This window comes from Poecilia formosa, unplaced genomic scaffold (genome assembly GCF_000485575.1).
Source record: "Poecilia formosa unplaced genomic scaffold, Poecilia_formosa-5.1.2 Scaffold40, whole genome shotgun sequence".
Classification (NCBI taxonomy): domain Eukaryota; kingdom Metazoa; phylum Chordata; class Actinopteri; order Cyprinodontiformes; family Poeciliidae; genus Poecilia; species Poecilia formosa.
In genome coordinates, this window is record NW_006799979.1 from 2902575 (window position 1) to 2924632 (window position 22058).

Consider the following 22058-nt stretch of genomic DNA (forward strand, 5'->3'; position numbering starts at 1 on the left):
AGTTTTACAGCCGCCCGTATCTCCTCCATTTAGTTTCCAGAGGGAAATGAGTATTGGGTCAAATCGGCTAAACGATCATAAATGGGCCATAAAGCTGATAGGTGCATTTCTGCTGATTACATAAATACGACCATTGAAACCGCCGTCGCGTCACCATGCGAGTGAGTCAAACAAGGATAGGGATATTAAAAACGGACATTCTGCTTTAATTAAAGTGAATTCTGCCAACAGGAAACTCCCTACTGAGTCAGACGGGGAAGAACGGCGAGAACATAAAGGATATTTAAGTAAAGTCATCTGTAAGACATCCTGCAGCCACCGTCCCCTCGGGAGAAATGCGTCAGCGTGCGTATCTGTGCAAGTGAGCAGGAATCCTAGCCCCGAGTCGCCACACCTCGCCCCTACCTGGAGGAAACATTTGTAAACGAAACTGTATCTGTGAATACAGGCGACTGTAACACAAGGAAAAGTCGTTCAGCTCTCACAAAGCGGTACAAGGTTACAACTCTGGAAATTTACAGCGGGTCATAAAACATAAAGCGCGTCTGCAGACAATGCCTGACCCCGTCACGCCGGGATCACGACGAAATAACACTCAAAATGATGAACCAAACGTGATTGCGTAAAATAATCGCACCTGCCAGGCGCAAACAAAAGAACCGATAAATAATAAATAATACGTCACCAATCGTGATACCAAACACCGCATGGAGCAGCTCCTGAGGCACAGGCTTTAATCTGCAGAGCAGCGGAGCATTAAATGTGTGATCAGTGGAGTGATATTACACTTTAGTGGAACATTTTAACTCAACTGGAGGCACAATGAAGTGACAAGAAGAGCTTCACAGCGGAAAGGCAACAATACCAGAGAGAAAATATTAAAGAATAAAAAAAAAGAGAAAGAAAGCAATGGCTTATTTCTCAGGCAGCCATGACAGGCAGCAGTGTGTGTTCACTTCACATAAAAAAAAAACAAAAATAAATAAAAAAATAAAGCCAAGAGGTTGAAGGGACTTCAAGTGTTTCAGCTCGGGGATTGCGCGGATCTGGCCGCAGTTTCAGCACACCGTTCTTCTGAGAAGCTCGTCTAATAAGTGACATCTACGTCTTTCCTGAACAAACACACAATGCTCTCCGTTCAGTTCAGAAGATGTTGTTTTTTTCTTTTTGATCTTAAACACTTTCACATCAAATGAAAATCAAATGTGAAAATCATTTCGTTAACCCTGGTAATGGATCGGGACACATCAGAGATGATTTTACACAAAGAATAAGATTCCACTTAGTATTCAAATCTGTGGCGCTTCAGCCTCTTTCAAACGTGTCCTTCAACGCGCCATCATTTCAAAACATTAGATGAAAGTCAGGAGATCACAAAAACGTTCATTCATCAGTCAATCACAGCTATCTTTAATTATTAACACACAATCTAAGCAACATTAAAAGGGAGATTTGATTCATTTTTATTGATTTTGCAGCCAAGATAAGAGTCAGGGCCAGAATTTAAGTAATAATGATGTTTATTTATTTGTTTGCAATACTGAGAAGTTTAAATTCATGAAACGCAGTGATGGCAAATGAAAAAGGCTGGGGGTTTTCTACACGCATCTGCAAAACATAGCAAAATGAAGGCACTGGCCCTCCATGTTAAGAATCCAGGTTTATATGTCTGGTTTAAAACATTTCCACCAGGCTTATTATAACAGTTATAACAATATAACTCAACTGCAGTAAGCGAATGTAAACGAATGATTGCATTCATGGGTATCAAGTAGACTGAACTACTCATATCCCAAAAAGATCAAGTATCTTTGATCTATCTTTGAAATGTCCAAAACTGCAAAAGCACAAAGGGGTGAAACAACCAACAGCATATGAAACAAGTTTATTTTACATAACTTGTTGCACATGATGAACATTACAAGTCAAACGGATCAGATTCGTAGACAGGACTAAGCCAACCCAATCATATACATTGGATTGGCTTCTAATTTAAATACATAAACTCCAAATTTAACCACGTTCTTGTAAATTGCATTGAAATTCAATTTATAATCCCAACTGGTAAAAAGCTACGGAGCCCAGTTAAGTGCTTTGACTCATGGACTTTAAAGTAATCCTTCATCCTGAGTGATAACACCGTTTCATGGTATGAAACCATGAAACACTGATATTTTTAGTCAAGTCTTTCTTTGTGACGTATTAATTTATTTATTTTTTCCATGCCTGAAGGGATTTCTATGTAGGTAAAACAATTTCGACAGAGCAGATACTGTGCCAGACTACGTCACCCCCAACCTCTAAGCAACACCTACACTATACATTTCACTTTGGGTCAAAAAATGAGTCAGTTCCTTTACCTGTTTTTTTATTCATATAGATGGCCATTGTCACCTTTCACACGTTACAACAAGTCAATGTGGGCGTGCACAATGTTTCTTTGTCCCTGCATCGGAGGCAAATTCCAGCAAATAGTAATTTAAGACACGCTGACAGCAGAAAACACAACAATACAGTCATGCTTCAAGCTGCTCTATCCGCGCAATCAACCAAAAATTACACAATGTGCCCACAGAGAGCGTGGGCGGACACAGTACACTGTTTTTTTTTTTTTTCTTTCATTATTAATCATCAAATCTTTCGTAGCTTGATAGATGATACAAGTGTTAATTAATTTCACATAAACACACAGACCAAGATTACCACTGATTAAATCGGAAAACAATTCGCAGCAAGGACCGAGTCACAACCTCAGATGGGATTTCACATCAATGGTACTGACATATTTATTTTCGCCCGATTGCAACACAGGAACAGATTTTCATGCAGCAGTGCCTCGGAGCTGCTCTCAATCTAACGATGGCGAATATATCCAACTGCTCCCTCTGGCTTATAATTGAGACACACTGTTATTAACCAACAGCGGGCAAGTTGAGCAACCTCAACATGACTTAGAATTTAAAAAAATTGTCTCTAAAATAAGAGTTTGATTTAAAAAAACAAAACAAAACTGAGCAGCTCCCTTATTGGGAATGTGTTTTCTGATCACAGGCGAAGAAAATTTGCCGTAATAGAAGCCTGTTTGAACACGTGGCTGAGTAAAAAGGCAGGGATTAGTGGGGCTTGTTGCTAAAAGAGGTCTAACAACAATCCCCTGAGGTGCAGCCAACTCATCCACAGGTCCTCAATAGCTTCTTGCAAACAGGCCTTTCTTTTTATCTGCACAGCACCCCGACTGACTCATCCTCTGCCTTTAGAAAGAGCAACTTCGCCCAAATCACACGCGCGCGCACACACACACACACGCACGCACACGCACACACAAAAGATAAACCAATTATTAGTAATTTTTGTACATAACTCATTTTTTCATATTTCTGTAACCCACTGAAGCTGTGCTGCTGAATTGAAATTTTCCTTGTTGATGTGCGAATAGCAAAATTACACGGTGAAATTGCAGTACCTGTTTTTAGGGTAAGCAGCAGAAAGAGCCTGAACGTGCTACGTGTCGAGGAAGGATAAAAACGGCTTCCTTTGTTCGCACAGATGAGGCTATGTCAGCGTTCAATCCGGGTCACACTTACTATAGACCAAGTCCAATATTGACTCTTCCAGGAAAACATCGAATGCATTAAATGCTGGAAGTTGTTTTGTCTGACTTGTTTTGTGCTCAGATTGAATGGGAAAGCGACTTTTTGAGTTTTACAGCCAAGAATAATTAATGAATGGATGGATGGATGGATGGATGGATAGATGGATAGATGGATAGATAGATGGATAGATGGATAGATTTTCTGTAGGAACAGGTAAGCATATTCCATTTAATGTGCTCCCTCTAAGCTGTGCCAGCGTGTTCACTGTATAAAATATACATACCCTGACTCTGCAAAGATGATAATGCATGAGATTTTTGTGGGTTCTTTTCAGACTCTCACCAGTTCCTCGTCTCCTCATTTGCAACAACTATGACATCCTGTTCCACTCCATTTCCCGAACCCATCATTTCCTGTACAAATGCTTGCATTGTATCGGCTCTGGTCTGTTTTCATCCCCCCTCCCCCCTCTCCCCTCTCCTCAAAGACGATTCCCTTCAGCCCGGCTGACTGACAGCGGAGTGTGTGTGCATCATCTCCTTCACAGGGCCTGTCTGTTGCCGTATAGCCCGTGGCAGGCCTCCATTGCTCGTCATTAGAAGTGACTCTGGCTTCCGGCTGCACGCAGGTGAACGACGCGAACGGAGAACTGCAGCCGTGTAAAGTTAAGACGCTCTTCTGAATTCGTTTGATTAGCTCGCAGATGCCGAGGCATACAACAAGTGGGAGGACATTCTTCTACCTGAAAGCAGAGGTCAGGCAGGCTAAAAAAGCACTTGGACAGATAAAGAGAAAAATAAGTAAATAAAAAAAAAAAATGACAGCAACCCTTACGGCTTCCCACACAAAACAGCATTAGCCTTTAGAAGTTTTAGAATCGGGTCTTTTTTTTTTTTCCTCTCACTTTCGGCGTCTTAATTATGTCCTATATATGCAGATCTAACTTCAGTGTGTAGCAAACAGGAATATTGAGTCGCTGGAGTTAATCTGAGCTTTAAAATGCTGATCAGGTCTACTGCTTCAGTCTGAGGTTGCAGTGTGCACGTAATAGGATCCACCACCGAGGGTCTGTACAATAATAATGCCTCGGCTGATGGTGCGCAGTAGATAAATCATGCTTATGGATTGATGTCTTCCTTTATGGCCCCTGTGAATATAACAAGAATGCCTTCAAGAGCAGCTAAATATAAGCTTTTATGCACGCAAAATGGCTGCGTGGAGAAACGCCTGCATGGATTTGGGATATATTGCTCTAGTTATGGCCTAGCCTACCAATCTCACTATTATCAGATGATCATGGAGTGAAATATTTAAATATTATTCATCCTCAGACATCGATTTAAAGCGTAAATATTGCGGCGCAGGGTGCAGTTCTGATCTTTGTTTGCTTGTTTGTCACGCCTGACAGCGTATTACGTAACACTCAGCCTATGAAGCGACAGACCTGATGTGTGCCACTGTGGTCTAAAATCACAGGCCACTTTATCATGTACAACTGTGGAGTTGGGTTAACGCAAACAGCGCATCAGCCAATCACACGGCAGCGACGGAATGCATCTATGTGTGGAGATAAAAAGCACGTCATCAAAACGGGGTAGAAATGTCCTTGTGACATGATAAACTCTTGATTTCAGAATTTGGTTGGGTCAGAATTTAAAAGCATCGCTTCGTCTCAGCTCAGATCAAAAGGTGATGGCACAAGGGATCTGTTCTTAGCACATTTTGGACCACAAAGTATTACTTTAACAAAAAAAACAAAAACCCGACAATAACAAGCTATCTGTGCGTTATTGTTGACCAGTGGCCACAGTGTAACCATCCTGTGACGGCTTCTATCAGCATATATGTGACACTATCAAGGAAACACTGACCAAAACCCTCAGGGACGTTTTTGACACCTTGCTGATCCTTTGCTGTGATGATTTCAGGAGCTTCTGAAGGCAAAAAGGTGGAGGTGAACCTAATGAAGTGGCTGGTTTGTACACACTGATGGAAGGTTATATTAGATATAGGATCATAAAACCCTACGTTGCTAAAGTAAACAAAGTGCGTGTTACGCAGGTCTGCTTTGAGAATCTGAGCAGTGCTTGAAAAATTTACTTGCTTTGTGTTAATCATGATAATTTGTCAAAATTTCAACCCAGCAGCACTAAATCTACTCACCCCAATTCAAAGAGAAATCAATTCTCTCCTCCTGCTCTTCCTCCCTCCCTCGGCATGTTTTTTGGCTCTCTCCTATTTCTCCTTTCAATTTCTCTTTCCTTTCCGTAATAACTATGTGAGCGGCGGCAAATGTAATTACAAAGGGGTGGGGTTTAGCATGTTGTGTGTGTGTGTGTGTGTGCGCGCAATTGGAGTTCATGCACAACAAAACGCAACATTAAAAAGCTATTATCAGAAAAGGGAACATTTTGGCAGATATATGACTGAGGGCAACTCCCGCCATATGTTTGCAGAGACGGGGACAACAAGTCAGGTAGTAATTATCAATCATCATCAGCAGAAACTGTCAGCAAGGCGCTCGGCCTGGCACGCTCCGGCTGCCGCTGCCATGGAGACAACCGCCACATAGCAGCAAATGTGTGTGTTTACCAGGACGTTAAAATACTCACTCATATTTTTATTTAGCGCCTGACAGAATAAGCCACTCCTATGTGTTAGGTGTCTCTTGCCAACAACAAAATAAAAAAAAAAGAAGGGAAAAACGGAGGATAACAATTAGCAGACGGATATGTATGATGGAATAAAGTAATATAAAAAGATAAATGTGTCTGTGTGTGCACATACATAATGCATTTGCCAGTAATGAGCTCATTTCTGTGGCCGTACGTACACAGACCCTCCATTCAGCCTGTCGCCGTTAATATTCCTCAGCCGAGTAAAGAGGACGTTCTCCCCAGCCGTCATGACTTTGTCAGGTCCAGCTTTACATATTTCTTTCTCCTTTTTTTCCACAGTTTTTTTTTTTTTAATTTTTGCATAACCTGCCCTGCTCCTTTACTTTTGCATGTATTTGAATCAATGATCTCCACTTCCCTTAAAGCCCAGTCGCAGCAGTGGTTCTTTTCACAGAATCGGACACTAAGGAATGTTTCTGGAACGTTTCCAGAGATTTTTCCGCTGACAACGGCGCTTTCAGATAACAATCAATTTCCATGTGACCTTAATCCATTACCCTTCCCAGGATTATTTTCACTTAAAAACAATTCGCTGAAAAACATTGGACGCATACAGCCAGCTTTTAAACACGAAAACGGTTTGTGGAAAGTGGGATGATGCATATGTGCAATATGAATTTTCCTGCCTTATTAAGGCAACCATCTGGAAACAAAAGAGGGGGAAAAAAGACCAGTGTTCTTCATTTGTTATTTGTGCGCCGTCGTGTACACGCCCCCCCCGGGGGAGCAGCAGCATTACTCTTTCATCAGATCAAATGAAGCGGAGCCGTGTCGTTCCAGGAAGAGCCAATTAAACAGTTCAAAGAAGTTTATTATTGCGATGGATTATGAAATCGTTCTCATCGGATTCACCCGGAGTGTGCGTTTCTTCAGGAGGAGGGGTTCAGTGTGTGTACTTTTAGCACACGGCGCAGACTCACGGAGGCCGTCTGCGTTTGCAGAGTAAATAGGAAATTACGTTGTGCGCTTTACGACTTTAATTTACAGCCGAAATGAGGCAAAAATTGCTCCCTCAGACGTCTGCTTTCTTTCTAAAAAAACCCCTCTCTCTCTCCTCTTTTGTTCTGCCCACCTCATGTGATCGCCTCATGATGGTATCGCCGCCGCCTGTTAAGCACTTATTAACACGCATCACATTTGAGACATGTTTAATCTTAACCCAGTTTCGCTGAGGAATGCAATCACCTCTGACCCTGACAAACTGAATAATATCACTCGGCGTTCATCTCTCTCGCAGAGTGGATAATTCCTCGTAATTATATGAAGAATGGAGGAAGAAGAAGAAGAAGAAGAAGAAGAAGAAGAAGAAGAAGAAACAAACCCAACAACAACACTTTAGAGATGGCAAGGGTCCAGAAAGGCTCCATGTTTCTGTTTTTAAACTGTAATAATTCACAATGCTATTTCACAGCTGGGATAAAAATAAAGCAGCCACACAATGAGGTGAAAATGCTGGCGAGGAGCTTTTAACGGCCTTTGTTCCGGGAGAGGAAATTAAAAAACAAATCCTATTTTGCAAAGAAATGCTAAGAGCGCACACACATATACACACACACACACACACACACGCACACACGCACACACGCACACTTGCACACTCGCTACGTGGGACTGTCCCACATACACAAACACACGCATATGCCACATGTAAAACACAGTCACAGTTACATAATGTGGAGGATTTGCTAAAAACGGGATAACCTTCAAACGCTTCCACATCATTTGTACTGACAGACTGCTGCAACAACTCTGTGGGACTGTAGCGCTAAAAAAAATACAGTATTTCAATTTGGCTTTTTGGAGGAAGAGAGAGAGAGAGAGAGATGGAGGGAGGGAGAAAGAGGGAAGGAGGGAGGGAGTGGGGGAGGAAAAAGGGAGGGTGAGATGAAAGAGAGCAGTGGATAAGCTTCAAGGCTTAGCCTATTCATTACTGGAGGGGGGAAAAAAAATCACAGCATCGACCTATAAATAAATGAATGCCAGGATAAACACGGAGCCCATACATCAATAAAACATATGTATTCTAATAGATCACGCTCTAGTTACACTTGATGGGATTGAGTCAGCCAATGAGCCCAATCATAGAGACTTTATCATTTTTGAAAAGGTACACAGCACTAAGCCATGGTGATTATAAATAATCGCTTTTCTCCTCATAAAATAGGCCAGCGGTTACTTTTATCTTTCTGTTCAGTGTTTTCATGTTTATAACCCAATTTGGTGAATTTAAGAAGTTCATTTCCATTTCCACAAATAAAAAGCTGCTTTCTTATTTATTTTTTTCTTCTTCTTCTTCTTTTTTTTTTTATTCGTGCCACGACACGAAGAAATAGCCAAAATATTTAAAGACAAAACTAAGCAGATCTGTAAGCCGACGCAGCTCGCCAACGCTGTCACAACATTCCTTTGGAAAGAAACAATAGGAAACTGGGCGCATCAATCACGGCCTGTACACACGGCGTAATTCTCCCAGCGCTACTACCATTGTGCTGGAGCAGCACAACAAGGACTTTTGACGTCACGTAAAGTTACACAAGCTCTTTTCAGGAACGACGTGCAGCAGGCCCCTACCTGCAGAAAGGCTGAGCTGCATTCATGAGGTGTCTCTACGCCGACCTGACTGCCGGAGGCGCACTTTGTAAACAGCGTTTACTGTTACACAGATGACTCAGATGGGCTCGCTCCAGGCTGCAACACGCCGTCCTGTAAAGTTTATTATGGACTTTCCAGGACGTGGATTACAATTCACATCATTTTTTTTTTTTTTTTTTGAGAAGAAAACTTTTTATTATTTGACATGTAAGGCTTGTTTGATTTAAAGCCCCCCAGCCCCCCGTGAAAATTTGTTCTTGAATGTTTGACAGGTTTATTGATGAAATCACCACTGAAGCATTATGCATGAGGTCAAGCTGGCCTTTTGACAACAAAGTTTTAAGTCTGTAATAACATCTGGAGCAGGTTTATCAAAAAAAAAAAAATTTAATAATTTTTTTTATTTGATAAAGGTGCAACTTTCCCATGCTGTCTTTTGAGTTTACCTGTAAGTCTAATAATAAACTTGAAAAACGGGTCAGAATAGCTCATCTCGAGTATCAGCCGCGTTATTGATGTTTGTCGTCTCATGGCAGCGAAGTGGCACGCTGGAGCCAGTTTGACATCATTCTTCAGCGTTGCATCTAAAAACACTCAAACCGTCTTTGTGTGAATATCACAAACTACTGCAAAACTATTCTGAGAAAAAAACCCCAATAAAATACTGGAAATGATTTAAAGCACTTCCTGTTTGGCAGGCGACTCTGAAATCTTTGAATGTTGGCGTTTCAATAAAAGCAGGCACAGGGAGAAGCCGTCACTTCTCACAGCTGCAATAACATGTGATGACAGCATGACAATAAAATGGTGACTGAACGTTTCACTGTGTTGGATCACCTGCATGTAGTCGGTTTTTACGCTGGTGAAAAGTGATTTGTGCACTCGAGTGAACGAAGGATTAGAGCATGTTAACAGTTTTATAGTGCTGTTGATATTTAACCCCCTCGGAAAATAAAGGTAGATTTACTGGACGCTTTTATTTTATTTCGCTTTACCTCTTCCATGTCGCTGCTTTTAGACAGTGGCTGTTAATAAAACAATAATCTAGTTATTTTAAATTATCACTGCTGTATATCATATACTGCATGGCTATGATAATGTTATCAGTGCTACATGGAAGTTGATGTTTTGATTTAGGCACATGCTACCTAATTAGCCGACAATCAAATAAACATCTATTTTTAAGTTGGATTTTTTATTTTTGCTCCAACGTGCCGCAATTTTGCAACATCTTGTTATAAATGATGAAAAAGCCAAACAAACTGGATTTGAAACCACAGCAACAACATAACTTATGAAATATCTCCTCTAAATTGATCCTCCATTTGAAATTATTGGCATAATTTGATCCTAGTAATCTAGACCATCTCAAACATTCAATTTCCATCTAAGATTATATTTATATCATGTTGACAGACAATTTTAGAGTGGAAAAACTGAAACTTAGTATTGGCATGCAAGTAGCAACCTAATCTGATGCATTATCTTAAATAAATCTGTACATTTTTTCATTGTCTTTTGGTTGATGTAGCAAGAAACATTTTGTTCAGGTCTCTGAAATGCTGCTTGCCTATGAGAGGCTCAGTTTATCCATCAGTGCTGTTCAGTAAAAACAGATAAAGGAACCATCATAAAGCAGTAGATTCAGAGCTGTGGAGTTGGTGATGATGTAATGTGAGGATAAACAGAAGGATTGTGCTTTTTTTTTTTTTTTTTTCAACCCAGCAGCCATGCTAATGTTCCTGAAGCCAAGTGCTTTTTGGTTAAAACAGCACTGTGCCATCGATTCTGCCTCCACACACATCAGGGCAATGACAGAGAGAAAGTGAACAGGGCCAAGTTTGTCAGGTTGTTTTTGTGTGTATGTGTGTGTGTGTGTGTGTGTGTGTGTGTGTGTGTGGGAACTGAAAGTGCTGCGCATTAAAAGTTATTTTAAAGGCACCGTGACGCTATGTTTGCATGAAATGATCCTAGAGCAGATGATCGGCCTGTATTTATGTCCTGATTACAAAATGTAACCGTACAGTCACAGCGTGTGCTCTTTTCTCCTCTAAAATCCTCCCTCCGTAGCCTCTGCACTGCACAGCATATGGACAATGAAATATTCATGGGCTGTTGGTTAACACAAATCTGCACAGGAGATGAGAAAACATGAGCTTAGCAAGCAATTTGCCTATTGCATTAACAGACGGGCCTGTCACGAGACGACACTGGCATATGCATATTTCCTCTAATCAGATTTCTTGTTTAAAGAGCACTGGGGAAGAGTGCTTCAAGTTGTGGAAACAATGACCTCATGCTGTATGATCATCCGGTGACCCAACCCAATCAAGCCGGTGGAGATGTTATCTCCAACCAAACACAGGCTTGAGATTTTAACACATCTGCTGCTCCTACGTGTTTCTTTTCCTCATTTCTCCTCTTATGCATCACATCTCGGTATCAGTTTCAGTCAGATGACATACAAGAGACCTTTATCTTTATTTTTTTTAACACTCTCACAAATACACATTCTAAATTAAGCCACAGATGTGCACAAGCATCCATGTAGACAGAGAGGCATTAAAATGGACTGCAAATTTCTGCTTGCATCTGGAGCGCGCTCATGTAACGGAGCAATTAACTCCTTTTTATTTTTCATTCTTCTTGAGAGAATTAGCAGGAAGGACTGAGTAATACAATTCTATGTATTTCATAAAGCGTGATATATAAAGAAATGACACCGTATGGGAAAAGTTCAGGGTTCTGTTTAGGTTTCAATATTTTCCTTGCAGTATAACCCTCGTTGTGTCTTCATTTAGCACAAACAAAGATCAGCTGGCTGTGGAGCCTGAAGCTAATAGCTTTGTCCCACAGGTGCACAAACCAAAGCAGACAACTCCAATCTTTATAAATGCCTTTAAACAACCGTTGCATTTTCATAAGGGGTTAAGTGGAGGTTGAGGATTATTGACTCTGGAAATGGAGGCAGAAGTGTTATACATCGTCCTGCATAACACACATACTCAGAACTGAACATGCCGAGCGTTTCTTGTAAGATCAATGTCAGGAAGTCAAGGTGTCTCTGGGCTGCCAGCCGAGTCATTCACAGCGCCCATGGTGGCCAGCGGATGAAAGGCAATTTTGCAGTTTTAGGGAGTTTGTAGCTGCTGCAGGCTACCTGTGCTGCCAGTGAGCTGGAGGATTTAAGACTAAAACACACTGGGATCGCGGTGGAGCTATATTTAATGCGCTTTTAGCAGCCATTAACACACATTAGACAGGTTGTGCTTGCCTGCATTGAGCCAGACTTCAGCCAATGGGTTACTTCTATCAGTGGTAGTGGGGCTTAATAATTAAACATTTCTGGATATCTGTGGCATGTGAGGACATGTATAAAGTAATTTTTGCTAAAAGGGAATACAAAGTATATTTGATGTTATTTCTAGAACACAAGTAATGTAAAATAACACAATCTGTGTGCAGTCATGTGAGGAGTGATCCTGTTTGGGTTTAGATACCGACAGCTTTGATTGTTGTTCATGAATGACCAGAAGCAGCTCAGAGAAGGACTATTCTTTGTGCGTTTGTGATGGAAATGTTTTTTGTTTTTTTTGAAAGAGGCTACTGACTGCCTAATAGAAAAGTGAGAAATTGTAAAAATCAATAAAACAGTGAACCTTTAAAACAGCATAATGTGCTTTTAAGCCATTTTCCTTTTATTCTGGATTTGTTTATCCCCGTTCAACTACTCCATGTCTGCCTTTTATTTCAATTGTGCAGGAAAATACAAAACCAAAGGAATATTTGCTAAGCGTTTGAAACTAGCTTACACAAGTTGAACAAAACTTCAGCCAGACGGCTAGAGGTTTTAAACACAATGAAAGTTTCAGCTTAATTCACATCGCAGCTCTAAATGTCATGCATTCAGCAGCAGCGCTCCACTGTTACATAATCAACACTGAAGTACTGCAGTAAAAGCTAAAGAATGAAATTATTTATGCTGGGGTGACGCGTCCCTCACCTCAGCATGCTGGAAGCTTGAAGCTAAAAGTGGAGCTGTAACACTTACTTTCAGATTTATTAATAACTTATACATATTTGTGAAATATCATTCACAAATAGGCAGTTCATCCTTAAGACTGTTGATGTCTCTCCAGAAGTTGAATATTCACACACGCACGCACGCACGCACGCACACACACACACACACACACACACACACACACACACACAGTCCAGAAAGGAACTTAATGCAGAGTGACTTTTTTTAAAGACGTGACAAGACTTTATGTTTTAGGAAACATAATTCATTTCCTCATGTTTCCAAAAAGGAAAGCTTCTGTAGCACACTTCCTCCTGCCTCCATGCCAAATCCGATATCTAACATCAATGAACTAGTTCTAAAAATAGCGTTCTCTTAATACTGCTGTGACATTTTTCAGATTAGAAAAGTTTTGAAAGTGCACTTTTGGTCTTCGCCCTGTTCTAACAAGCTGTTAGCTTCAGTCACCAGTACCAACCCGTCATTGTTTATGCCAAACGAAGATGTCAGTGTGGTTGTATACGGCATGTAAAGCTTATACATTTTTCAAAATAACCTCACATCGACAGCCTTGAACTAAAAACACAGAATAGCTTGAGAGCGAAGGAGGAGGGGTGACTTTTCCTCCAACATGATTACCTCAGTAACTTTGAAAACACTGTTATTTTAAACTGTATGAACAAGAGGCATTAGGTTTCTGACAGAGTGGAGGTGAGTGGAGGGAATCAGAGAAAAAAAAAGGAAAATAATATCCCCCCCACTTAATAGCTTGTCTAAATATAAAGTCATCGGCTTTATGTTTAAAAGTGCCGGGCTGCGTTTACATATGTTTCAGGCACATTCACAGCACCGACTCACTGCCAAATTAATGTGAGTAATATTCAACACGCAGCTTTTAACAAAAAAAATGAATGTTGTGATCATTCAGTCATTCAGCACCGCAAGGCTCTGGCCCACTCAAGAACTATTTCTGGCTTTTATCACTGCAGAGAGCCTCAGCAACGCCAATGTTATTACAGTGGAGTATGTCACACCTTTGTTATTCTTAGGTTTATATAAGAGATTGATTTTCATTCCGCTTGTCAGCGAGAATGCAATAAGTGAAAAAAATATTTGCAACCATGCTGTTGTAAAAACACAATTTAAACATCTCTCGTCAGACGTTTAGCACCGCCGTAATATTACATTCCTGCTGGCGAAGAAAGGAAATTGAGGACACAAAGTAGCAAGGGCATAATCAATCCACGTTTGGCAGAGAATGCGTGATAATTATAAACAAAAACTGTGTCATTCCCCGTGAGGAAAGCAACTGCTGCGGGGTGACAGGCGACGCTGCGCATGAATATGGATCACAGGACCTGATGCAAAAGCAGTTTTGCTCAAAGTTGGTCCGAGGGAAAGGACGCCGGTGACACCAGAGGCTTAGAATAAAACAAACACAAGGAGTCAAAGAAAAGGGAGGCCGGCACGCGAGCCCTTGATGATCTCAACAGATTTTGGCCGAGCTGGACTGCTGTGTCAAGAATAAAACCGGATTTCACAACCAGGCTTTTAATCTGTCGGCTAAGTTTTTCACAATGCAGAACACTGGCCCTGCTGACAAGCAGAAATACTCCTTTTTTATGTCTGATCCTCCTTTTCTGGAGCCCCTAAGGTAACCTGACACACTTTTATAACTTAGTCTGCCGAAGATGGATGGCCATTACAGCTGCCAGCACAGATCTGACTGAATCCAAAAGCTCAGAATAGCTGTAAGATCGGCATTAAATCAGATTTTATACTGCTGTAAAAAAAAAAAGTATTATTCCCCAAACCCCGTTTTTGCATTTTAAGTCACGTTTAGTGTTTCAGATCATACAATTTCAATAGCAAAAATAACTTGAGTAACAAAGGGAAAATGCAGTCCTTGAATGATTTCATTTATTGCCCCATGTTAAATCGTGAGTTAACTTTGATTGCCCATGTGTTATTTATGTTCGGTTTGATTTGCCACACCCGGTTGGATTACTGCCTACTGACCCAGCACTATCAAGAAATCACCTCACTGGAACCTGACTGACAAGATGAAGGAAGGTCGCATAAAGCGACACGTCGCAGACATTCATGGACAGATGGAAAGCAAAGTCATTGACATCCATCAGTCTGGAAATGGCCCCAAAACCATTTCTGGGGCTGTGGGACTCTGGAGAACCACAGCTAGAGCCATTATCCGGAAATGGAGCAAACATGGAAGAGAGGCCAACGAGAGGCCAGTGACCTGCAGTCATATAGGAGAGCAACGACGAGTCGGAAGAAGAAACAAAGAACATCATTTAACAAAGCCACCCAACCACCAAACTGTAGCTTGGTTTTATTTTATTTTTTTTTAAAACCAAGCAACTCGTTTCTTGGTTGTTTCCCCATTTAGTGACAAAATAAGATCTCTATATTTCTGATCTATATCTTAAAATTTTATTTGCCACAGAACTGACTGGACCTGCTCCTGCCATCTTCAAACTGCACAGCGACTCCACATCTGAATGGCTGAAAAAAAACATTAACTGAATACTTTGGAGTGGCCTAGTCAAAGTCTTGATCTAAATCCAGACTGAGAAACAGCAGTAAGATGCTAAATGCGCCCTTCAAACTCTAAAAACTGTTCTGCAAAGTGGAGTGGACCAAATGGAGCTGATTCATCACAAGGCCTGGTTGGATTGGATAGATTATTCTTCGTCAATATGATTACTTGAAAACTGCTTTTTATATTTACTCAGATTATCTTTGTTTGATGTTAAAATTTGACATGTGAAAAACTTAAGAGTCAGCAGAAAAGAGCAAAAGCAAAAGAAAAAACATCTCTGTTGCTTTAAATGTTTCCCAGCTGCCTGTTGTTGCTACTGGTGCTGGTGTTTATTCTAATAAAGGTGGATCCAACCAATTTCTTTTTCTTTTCTTTTTTTAAATAGAGGCTTTAAATAGCAGAATAACTACTCAGCAGCCATGACTGTGTCTAAGCGTAAACATTCATGTGTGTTTGTGCCTGTAAGTAAGACGCCCCGGAGGCCTTATTCACCTGCCAGAGTGATGTAAATTACTTAGCTCTGCTGCTTTAAAACAAATCACAATCAAGTCTCCGAGCAGCAATTCCAGCAGACATAAAAAAAAAAAAAATAAAAAAAAAAAGCCAGCTCAAAGCCGAGTAAACCTTCATGTAAAGAACATTAGAGATCCTGGCTGCCTCAGCAAGGAGAAAAAGCAGAATCCCCTTCGGCTATGAAAATAAACCTTTAGCTTAAATGTGACTCACAGAGGAATGGCATCATGAGCCAAGCGAATGAGCAACAGCAGCCACAGGATGTTAGCGTTGCTATTCATAACTTATTTTCCTATGCCTAAAACCGTTTTCCCTTCTGGTCTCACCTCTGCTGCGCTCTTAAAATGCAATTACCTCGTGGCAAATTTACAGGAAAAAGGAAAACAATGACTTTTGACCAGAGGAGCCATTACAGTGAATGTCACACTGATGCCTGCTGAGCAACCAGGCACAGGAAATATTCAGCTAGACACAAAGAGACAGAGAGAGATGAGTCACATTAGTCCTTTGTTTTAGCTCGGGCTTAATAAAACGTGTGGATTCTGGAGCGGTGGGGAATGAATGACAGACAAACGCGTTCCAGCGCTTCGCAGCTCCTCGACGGAGCCACAAAATGCTTTTCAAAGGTGTGACTGAGGAGTTGTGTTCCAGCAGCAGCCGGGTGTTCGTCAACAGGAACAACTCCTCTGGAAAAATTTAAAAGGAAAAAGAAATAAATAAGAAATCCAAGAAACCAAGGCGAACCTTCGCTTGGTCGTAATTATCAAAATGCTAAGAGATCAAAAGCATGTTTTGCTTTCATTTATTTGGAAAAAAGCAGCAGCAGAGTTGGTCAACACAGAAATCAGAGACACATCGTCTCCACTCGCGCTTTAAACGAGAATATTCCAAGGAGGATTTTTTTATTTTTATTTTGTTTTGAAACCAAGCAACTGGCTTCACGGTCATGTTGTGACAAATTAAGATCTCTGTATCTGGTGGTATTAATAATTTATGAGGCCAATATCTTTAAATTTTAAAATGAAGCAGAAACATCGTTATTTCTCACTCTGTTCTCTTTTCCTTATTTGAACTGCAGACATAACATTGGACTGATGTGTCAACAGCTATTTAAGAGCTCTGGATCCAATTTCTCCTTTGCCTTTCTGTAAACCATAAAACTATTCATACCCACTAATCGGTGAGATCACCAGTTTAAATAGACTTCTTACGAAGTAAAGTGGGCAAACGAGCAGCTTCCATGTTCACCTGGTGCAGCTCTATGCAGTCAAAGCTGCAGCTTTACCTCAGTGTTTTTATCCAGGCTGCAGTATTTAAGAGACGCTGCCACAAATTCTGGGGTGTTTGGGTTTTAGTTTTCTGCTATACATCCTGATTATTTCCTTGTTTACTTGTTTGAGCTGAGATGTTGCCCTTTCAGCTCGTTCCCTTGCGCTTTGTGTCTCAGTTGTTCACATATTTTGCTCTTTGTGAGTCAGCTTCCTTCACATCAGGCTCCTCCCCTCCGCCTGCCTGTTTGCTCCCCGTTCTTCACACCTGCATCAAGGACAAGCCGGCTCCACCTGGCCACACACTCTGATCAGGCATAACAATATGACCAGTGTTAGTTTCTCTCTGAACTGTCATCAACTAAGCGGTTTGAGCTACGGTGGGTCATCCGCTGGACCAAACGCACCATCCTTCAATTCCCACGTGCATCAATGCACCTTGGTTCACCGCCGCTGCTTTCTCTGACCACTCCTGATAGATGGTGACCTCTGCCAGTTTTTCATTGGTCCCCAGGGGAGGCGTCAGAAAGGGGCCACAGATACAAAAAGCAACTTCTCTCTGTGGCCTGAGCAAGTTTGTTTTATGGATGTGCAGTCAGTGGGGGGGTTGGCGCCCTGGGGAGAGGCGCTGACAATAAGGACACTAGGTTACATGCTTTGTGTGGGACACCAAGGCATTTTTTTTCTGCTCTCTTAATTTCCAGCCTATTTATTGATTGCGGGCGGAGGCAGGGGGAGGGCTTGGACCAGGAACTCCCCGCAGCGACTGTTCTGGATGTGCTCAGACTCATTCATGTGCTATCATAATTTAACTTTGTCAAGCCCATTAAAATCTTTACACTTCATAATTTTCCCATCAACTTTGAGAACGAAACGCTCACTCATTGCCAAATTCTTCCCATTTCCCATGATGCTTGTCAGTTGAAATGCAACAGTCCACCAAACAAAGCAGTCTTTTGCAGTCACAGCAAACGCTCATATTGCAATGACAGCTGTGCTTTCATGTAACATACAGCTCTATATGTTATAAGCTCCTCTCACAGTTCAAATCTCACAATAAAATCTTCCAACAAACATGAACAAACATTGTGTTTTGTCTTTGATTAAAGAAATATAAATACAATAAACATTTGAATTTAGTTGTTTGACTACCAAGTTCAAAAACAGAACTATTTGTGTAAATCAAAAGTTATCACTGAATCACATTCAACTAGTTTTGCAGCTAATCAGATGAGGAGCTGATTAGTTTAAAAATATCTGACAAACACTAATTATAGTATTTATCATTTTGTTTTAAATTAAAGAGTAACTAAATCTCTAATACATTTTTTCCCCCTGTAGATAAATTGTATAAATTGGTCTTTAAGGTTGCTATTATTTTCATGTTGCTCGAGGTATTTGAAAAGTCGCTAAAAACAGCAACAAAGTCACTAAGTTGGCACCAGCTTTCACTCAACATCTATGCTTAACCTCACACTTGGCCACGCCCCTCAGTGACTCTTGACTCCGCCCACTTTGGAGGACTTTTTCAAAGAATTGTTTCAATTTACACTGGAGGTAGTTCCAATTTAAATACATGGAAAACAGCAGCCACTCCCGTTGAAAACATTTCTTAAGTTTCTTAGAAGTTTTTTTTCTTTTTTTTTTTTTTCCAGGAATTTAAACTGTAACTCGCAGCAGAACGTTTGAGTCAATAATTCACTCCTGATGGCAGCCATTGTAGCCAGGAATGAGGAACATTCATAATGGTCTAATGAGTTCACTTCTTTCCAACTTAACACCCTTCATGTGTTTTGTAAACATGCAGCATTCAGCCAGAGTCAGAAAATGACTCAAACACTGGGAGAATTTAAAGCACTTCCTTTTATAAACCTAGCAGAGTGGTGGAAAAATCCCCTGTCAGAAAGCAATAAGATGGGCGGTGTCCTGTTTTCCTTATATAGACACAGTTATTATTTGCAACACAGGGATTTTTACTGTTATTATTGCACTCGGGTACTTTTTTTCCCCCTTCTTAAATCGTCCACACACTGAATGAATAGTCTCCCTAAGTCATCGATTTCCTAGCTGAAGCAGCCTCAGTATGGGTGTGGGCAGCCATACTTAAAAGTTTGAGGTCAACAATGTGTCAAAAATACTTCTTGAGACTAAAATATTGTTGCTAAAAAATGATTCTGATGTTTCAAAAACAAACAAACAAACAAAAAAAAACAAAACAAAACAGGCAGCCAATTGAAAACTTGACTTCCACAAAGCGGTGTTGATGCAGGCGACGTAACGCGTCGTCCATCCGTCCGCCAAACTCACCAAACTCGTCGCAGATGCTCTCATTCTGTAGCAGGGTGGGGTTTTCGAAGGTGTCGCGGCAGTACAGGATCCTGGTGCTGCCGCCCAGCGCAGCGATGCCGCCCAGCGCCAGCACCGTGTGGTCGATGAACAGCGAGGACGGCTGCTCTCTGAGCCGAGCCAGAACGGAGCGGTAGCGACAGTACTGCGGGTAACTGAGGACTAACACTTTCCGTCCGTCCTCTTCTTGGCCTAAAAAACACACATGAAAAGAGAAAATTATTAAAAAGTTTGGAGAGTTCCCATATATAGCTCACTCAGTCTGTCAAACTTTATATTTAGGCAACTTCTCATACAAATGAGGTTAAAAACAGAAGAAAATAAACAAAAACACAAACTAGTAAACAAAACAAAAATAAAAACAAAAAATGTAGAATTAGACAAATGAACACAAATAAATAAAATTAGAAAAAAATGAATTGATAAATGAGTAGTTTATTACTACTAACACCTGCAATAATATTTGCTGAATTTGTATTATCACAGATATATTAACTCATAAATATCATAAATAAGAACAAACACAAGAACAAATTCACGATGAATTTCAAAGTAATCACTTTAGTATTAATACATACGTTCTTAATGAAAGGCAGTTTTAGTCCTCATGGTTTTTTTTAACAAGAGTTGTTAAACAGGCTGTGGCGGTCTGGATGATAAACGCAAACCTGTTAGTTAAGGTGAACTAAGACCATCAATATTTTTAGAATACCAATAGAAACATCTCAAAGTTCAATGCCGGCGCTGGGAATGTGCAGCAGAGAAATAGGAAACACATTTCTTTAAGTGTTCTAGCCAGATTTGGTGGAGAGCGGCACTTAATTTTACAGGACACATTTATTCCTCCATCTCCCTTTAGCTTTTACGGCTTCAGTCGCCCTTATAGATCACCAGTTGGCTACTGTTGCTTCCCAGCACATCCACTGTTGTCGAGCTGCCAGTTTGACAACTTTAAAAAGTAATGACCTTTATTCAAGACACGGATTGATGGCTCTAAACAAAAAAAAAAAAAAAACTGTCAGTAATTCCTGGAAAGTTTATTTTATTTTCTGTTTAGATCGACGATGCGTCCCAGCTTGATTTCTGACGACCTTATTTCATTTTACGCACAGGACTATTTCGAGTCACGTTCAGGAAGTGAGAAGCTTTTTTCTTTTTTTAAAACGCCGTTTCACTGCAACTTCAAATAACTCTCTCAAAAGTTTCACATCCTTTCCTCGCAGGCCCAGAGCATGCCTCGTCATGTGTGCCACAAATAAACATAAAATCTGCATTTTGAAGTCTGGGAGCATGTTTGCGGCGCATGACTGCATGCAGGGCTTTTTTTTTTTTTTTTTTTTGCAACAGGAGGAATGTGAAAACAGTTCAAGGAGCGTTGCTTTTCTGCTTGACCAGTTTAGCGACGAGATAATTTGTGGTGGGAAATCCTGGGAGCAGTTTAGACAGGGCAGGTGTTGAGTGGGTGTGTGCAAACACGGTGTGTGTGTGTGTGTGTGTGTGTGTGTGTGTGTGTGTGTGTGTGTGTGTGTGTGTGTGTGGGTGTGTGTGTTCGTTGCTTACTGACCAACCGCAGTAAAAAAAAATTAAAAAAAATCAAACATTGACTGCACACATCCAGGTCTATAATCAACCCTCACTGTTTATTTCTGACGGTTGTGCTTCTGTTAGAACCACCTGACCTCCATTTATTTATTTTTTTTCCTTTATTTCCTCCAACTCCATTACTGGTTCGTAATCAGGCTAATATTCCCCTGACATGTCTGTGTGACTAATATGCGATCAGGTGTAGCCACTTACTGGCAAAGAAACGTTGTTGTTTACTTGAGTGAGCTGTGCAGAGGCAGAACATCCTGGTCTGATGAGATAAACCTTCATAAATGCTAAGAAAATAATCTGATAGACAAACTGTTAATGTTACACCAAGGGCAGAGAGGCACAGTCACAATGACAGGACTAAAACGAAGCGCAGATGAGTCCGTCTGGTGGTGTTAGGTTGCTGAAATTTCCTAAAAAGGACTAAATGCGAAGAGCAGCTGAGCCTGATGGGGAGCGTTATTAAATTTTCCAGGTATTTGGCCATAAAGCCGAGCGCAGAGACGAAGGGATCACGACAGTTTTCGCAGCTCATCCCCTGGGAGGCATAATTGTGTATAAAATTTGCGAGCAGTCCATCAAAATAGCTGTTTAGATATTTCAGCCTGGGCCAAAGTGGTGGTCCGCCTGACGGGCTGCCATTCCCTGCCTAATAAAAATACCACGAAGTTAAAGACTTGCAACTGGGAGTTTATTATTCTGCGTTGAAACGTACAAGATAAAAGCGAGACACAGAGATGTCTCATGTTGCTCCAGGAAAGTTGTGCGATTTGAAATGGCAGAGACGTGAAGGACAAACTGTGTTAGTTATTTTACAATGTGGTGTACTGACGAACTTTTCACTCAGGAAATTATAACTTCAATATCTTGGCGTAAAAACAAAGGGAATGT

General features: G+C 40.9%; 1 protein-coding gene across 1 annotated transcript in view; it reads right to left on the reverse strand.

Moving 5' to 3' along the window:
* Positions 1 to 22058, reverse strand: part of arid5b (AT-rich interaction domain 5B) — a 103183-nt gene that overhangs the window by 39016 nt on the left and 42109 nt on the right. The window contains exon 4 of the mRNA XM_007551203.2: positions 19536 to 19766. Coding sequence (XP_007551265.1) covers positions 19536 to 19766 — 231 coding nt within the window. The remainder of the gene's footprint in view (positions 1 to 19535; positions 19767 to 22058) is intronic.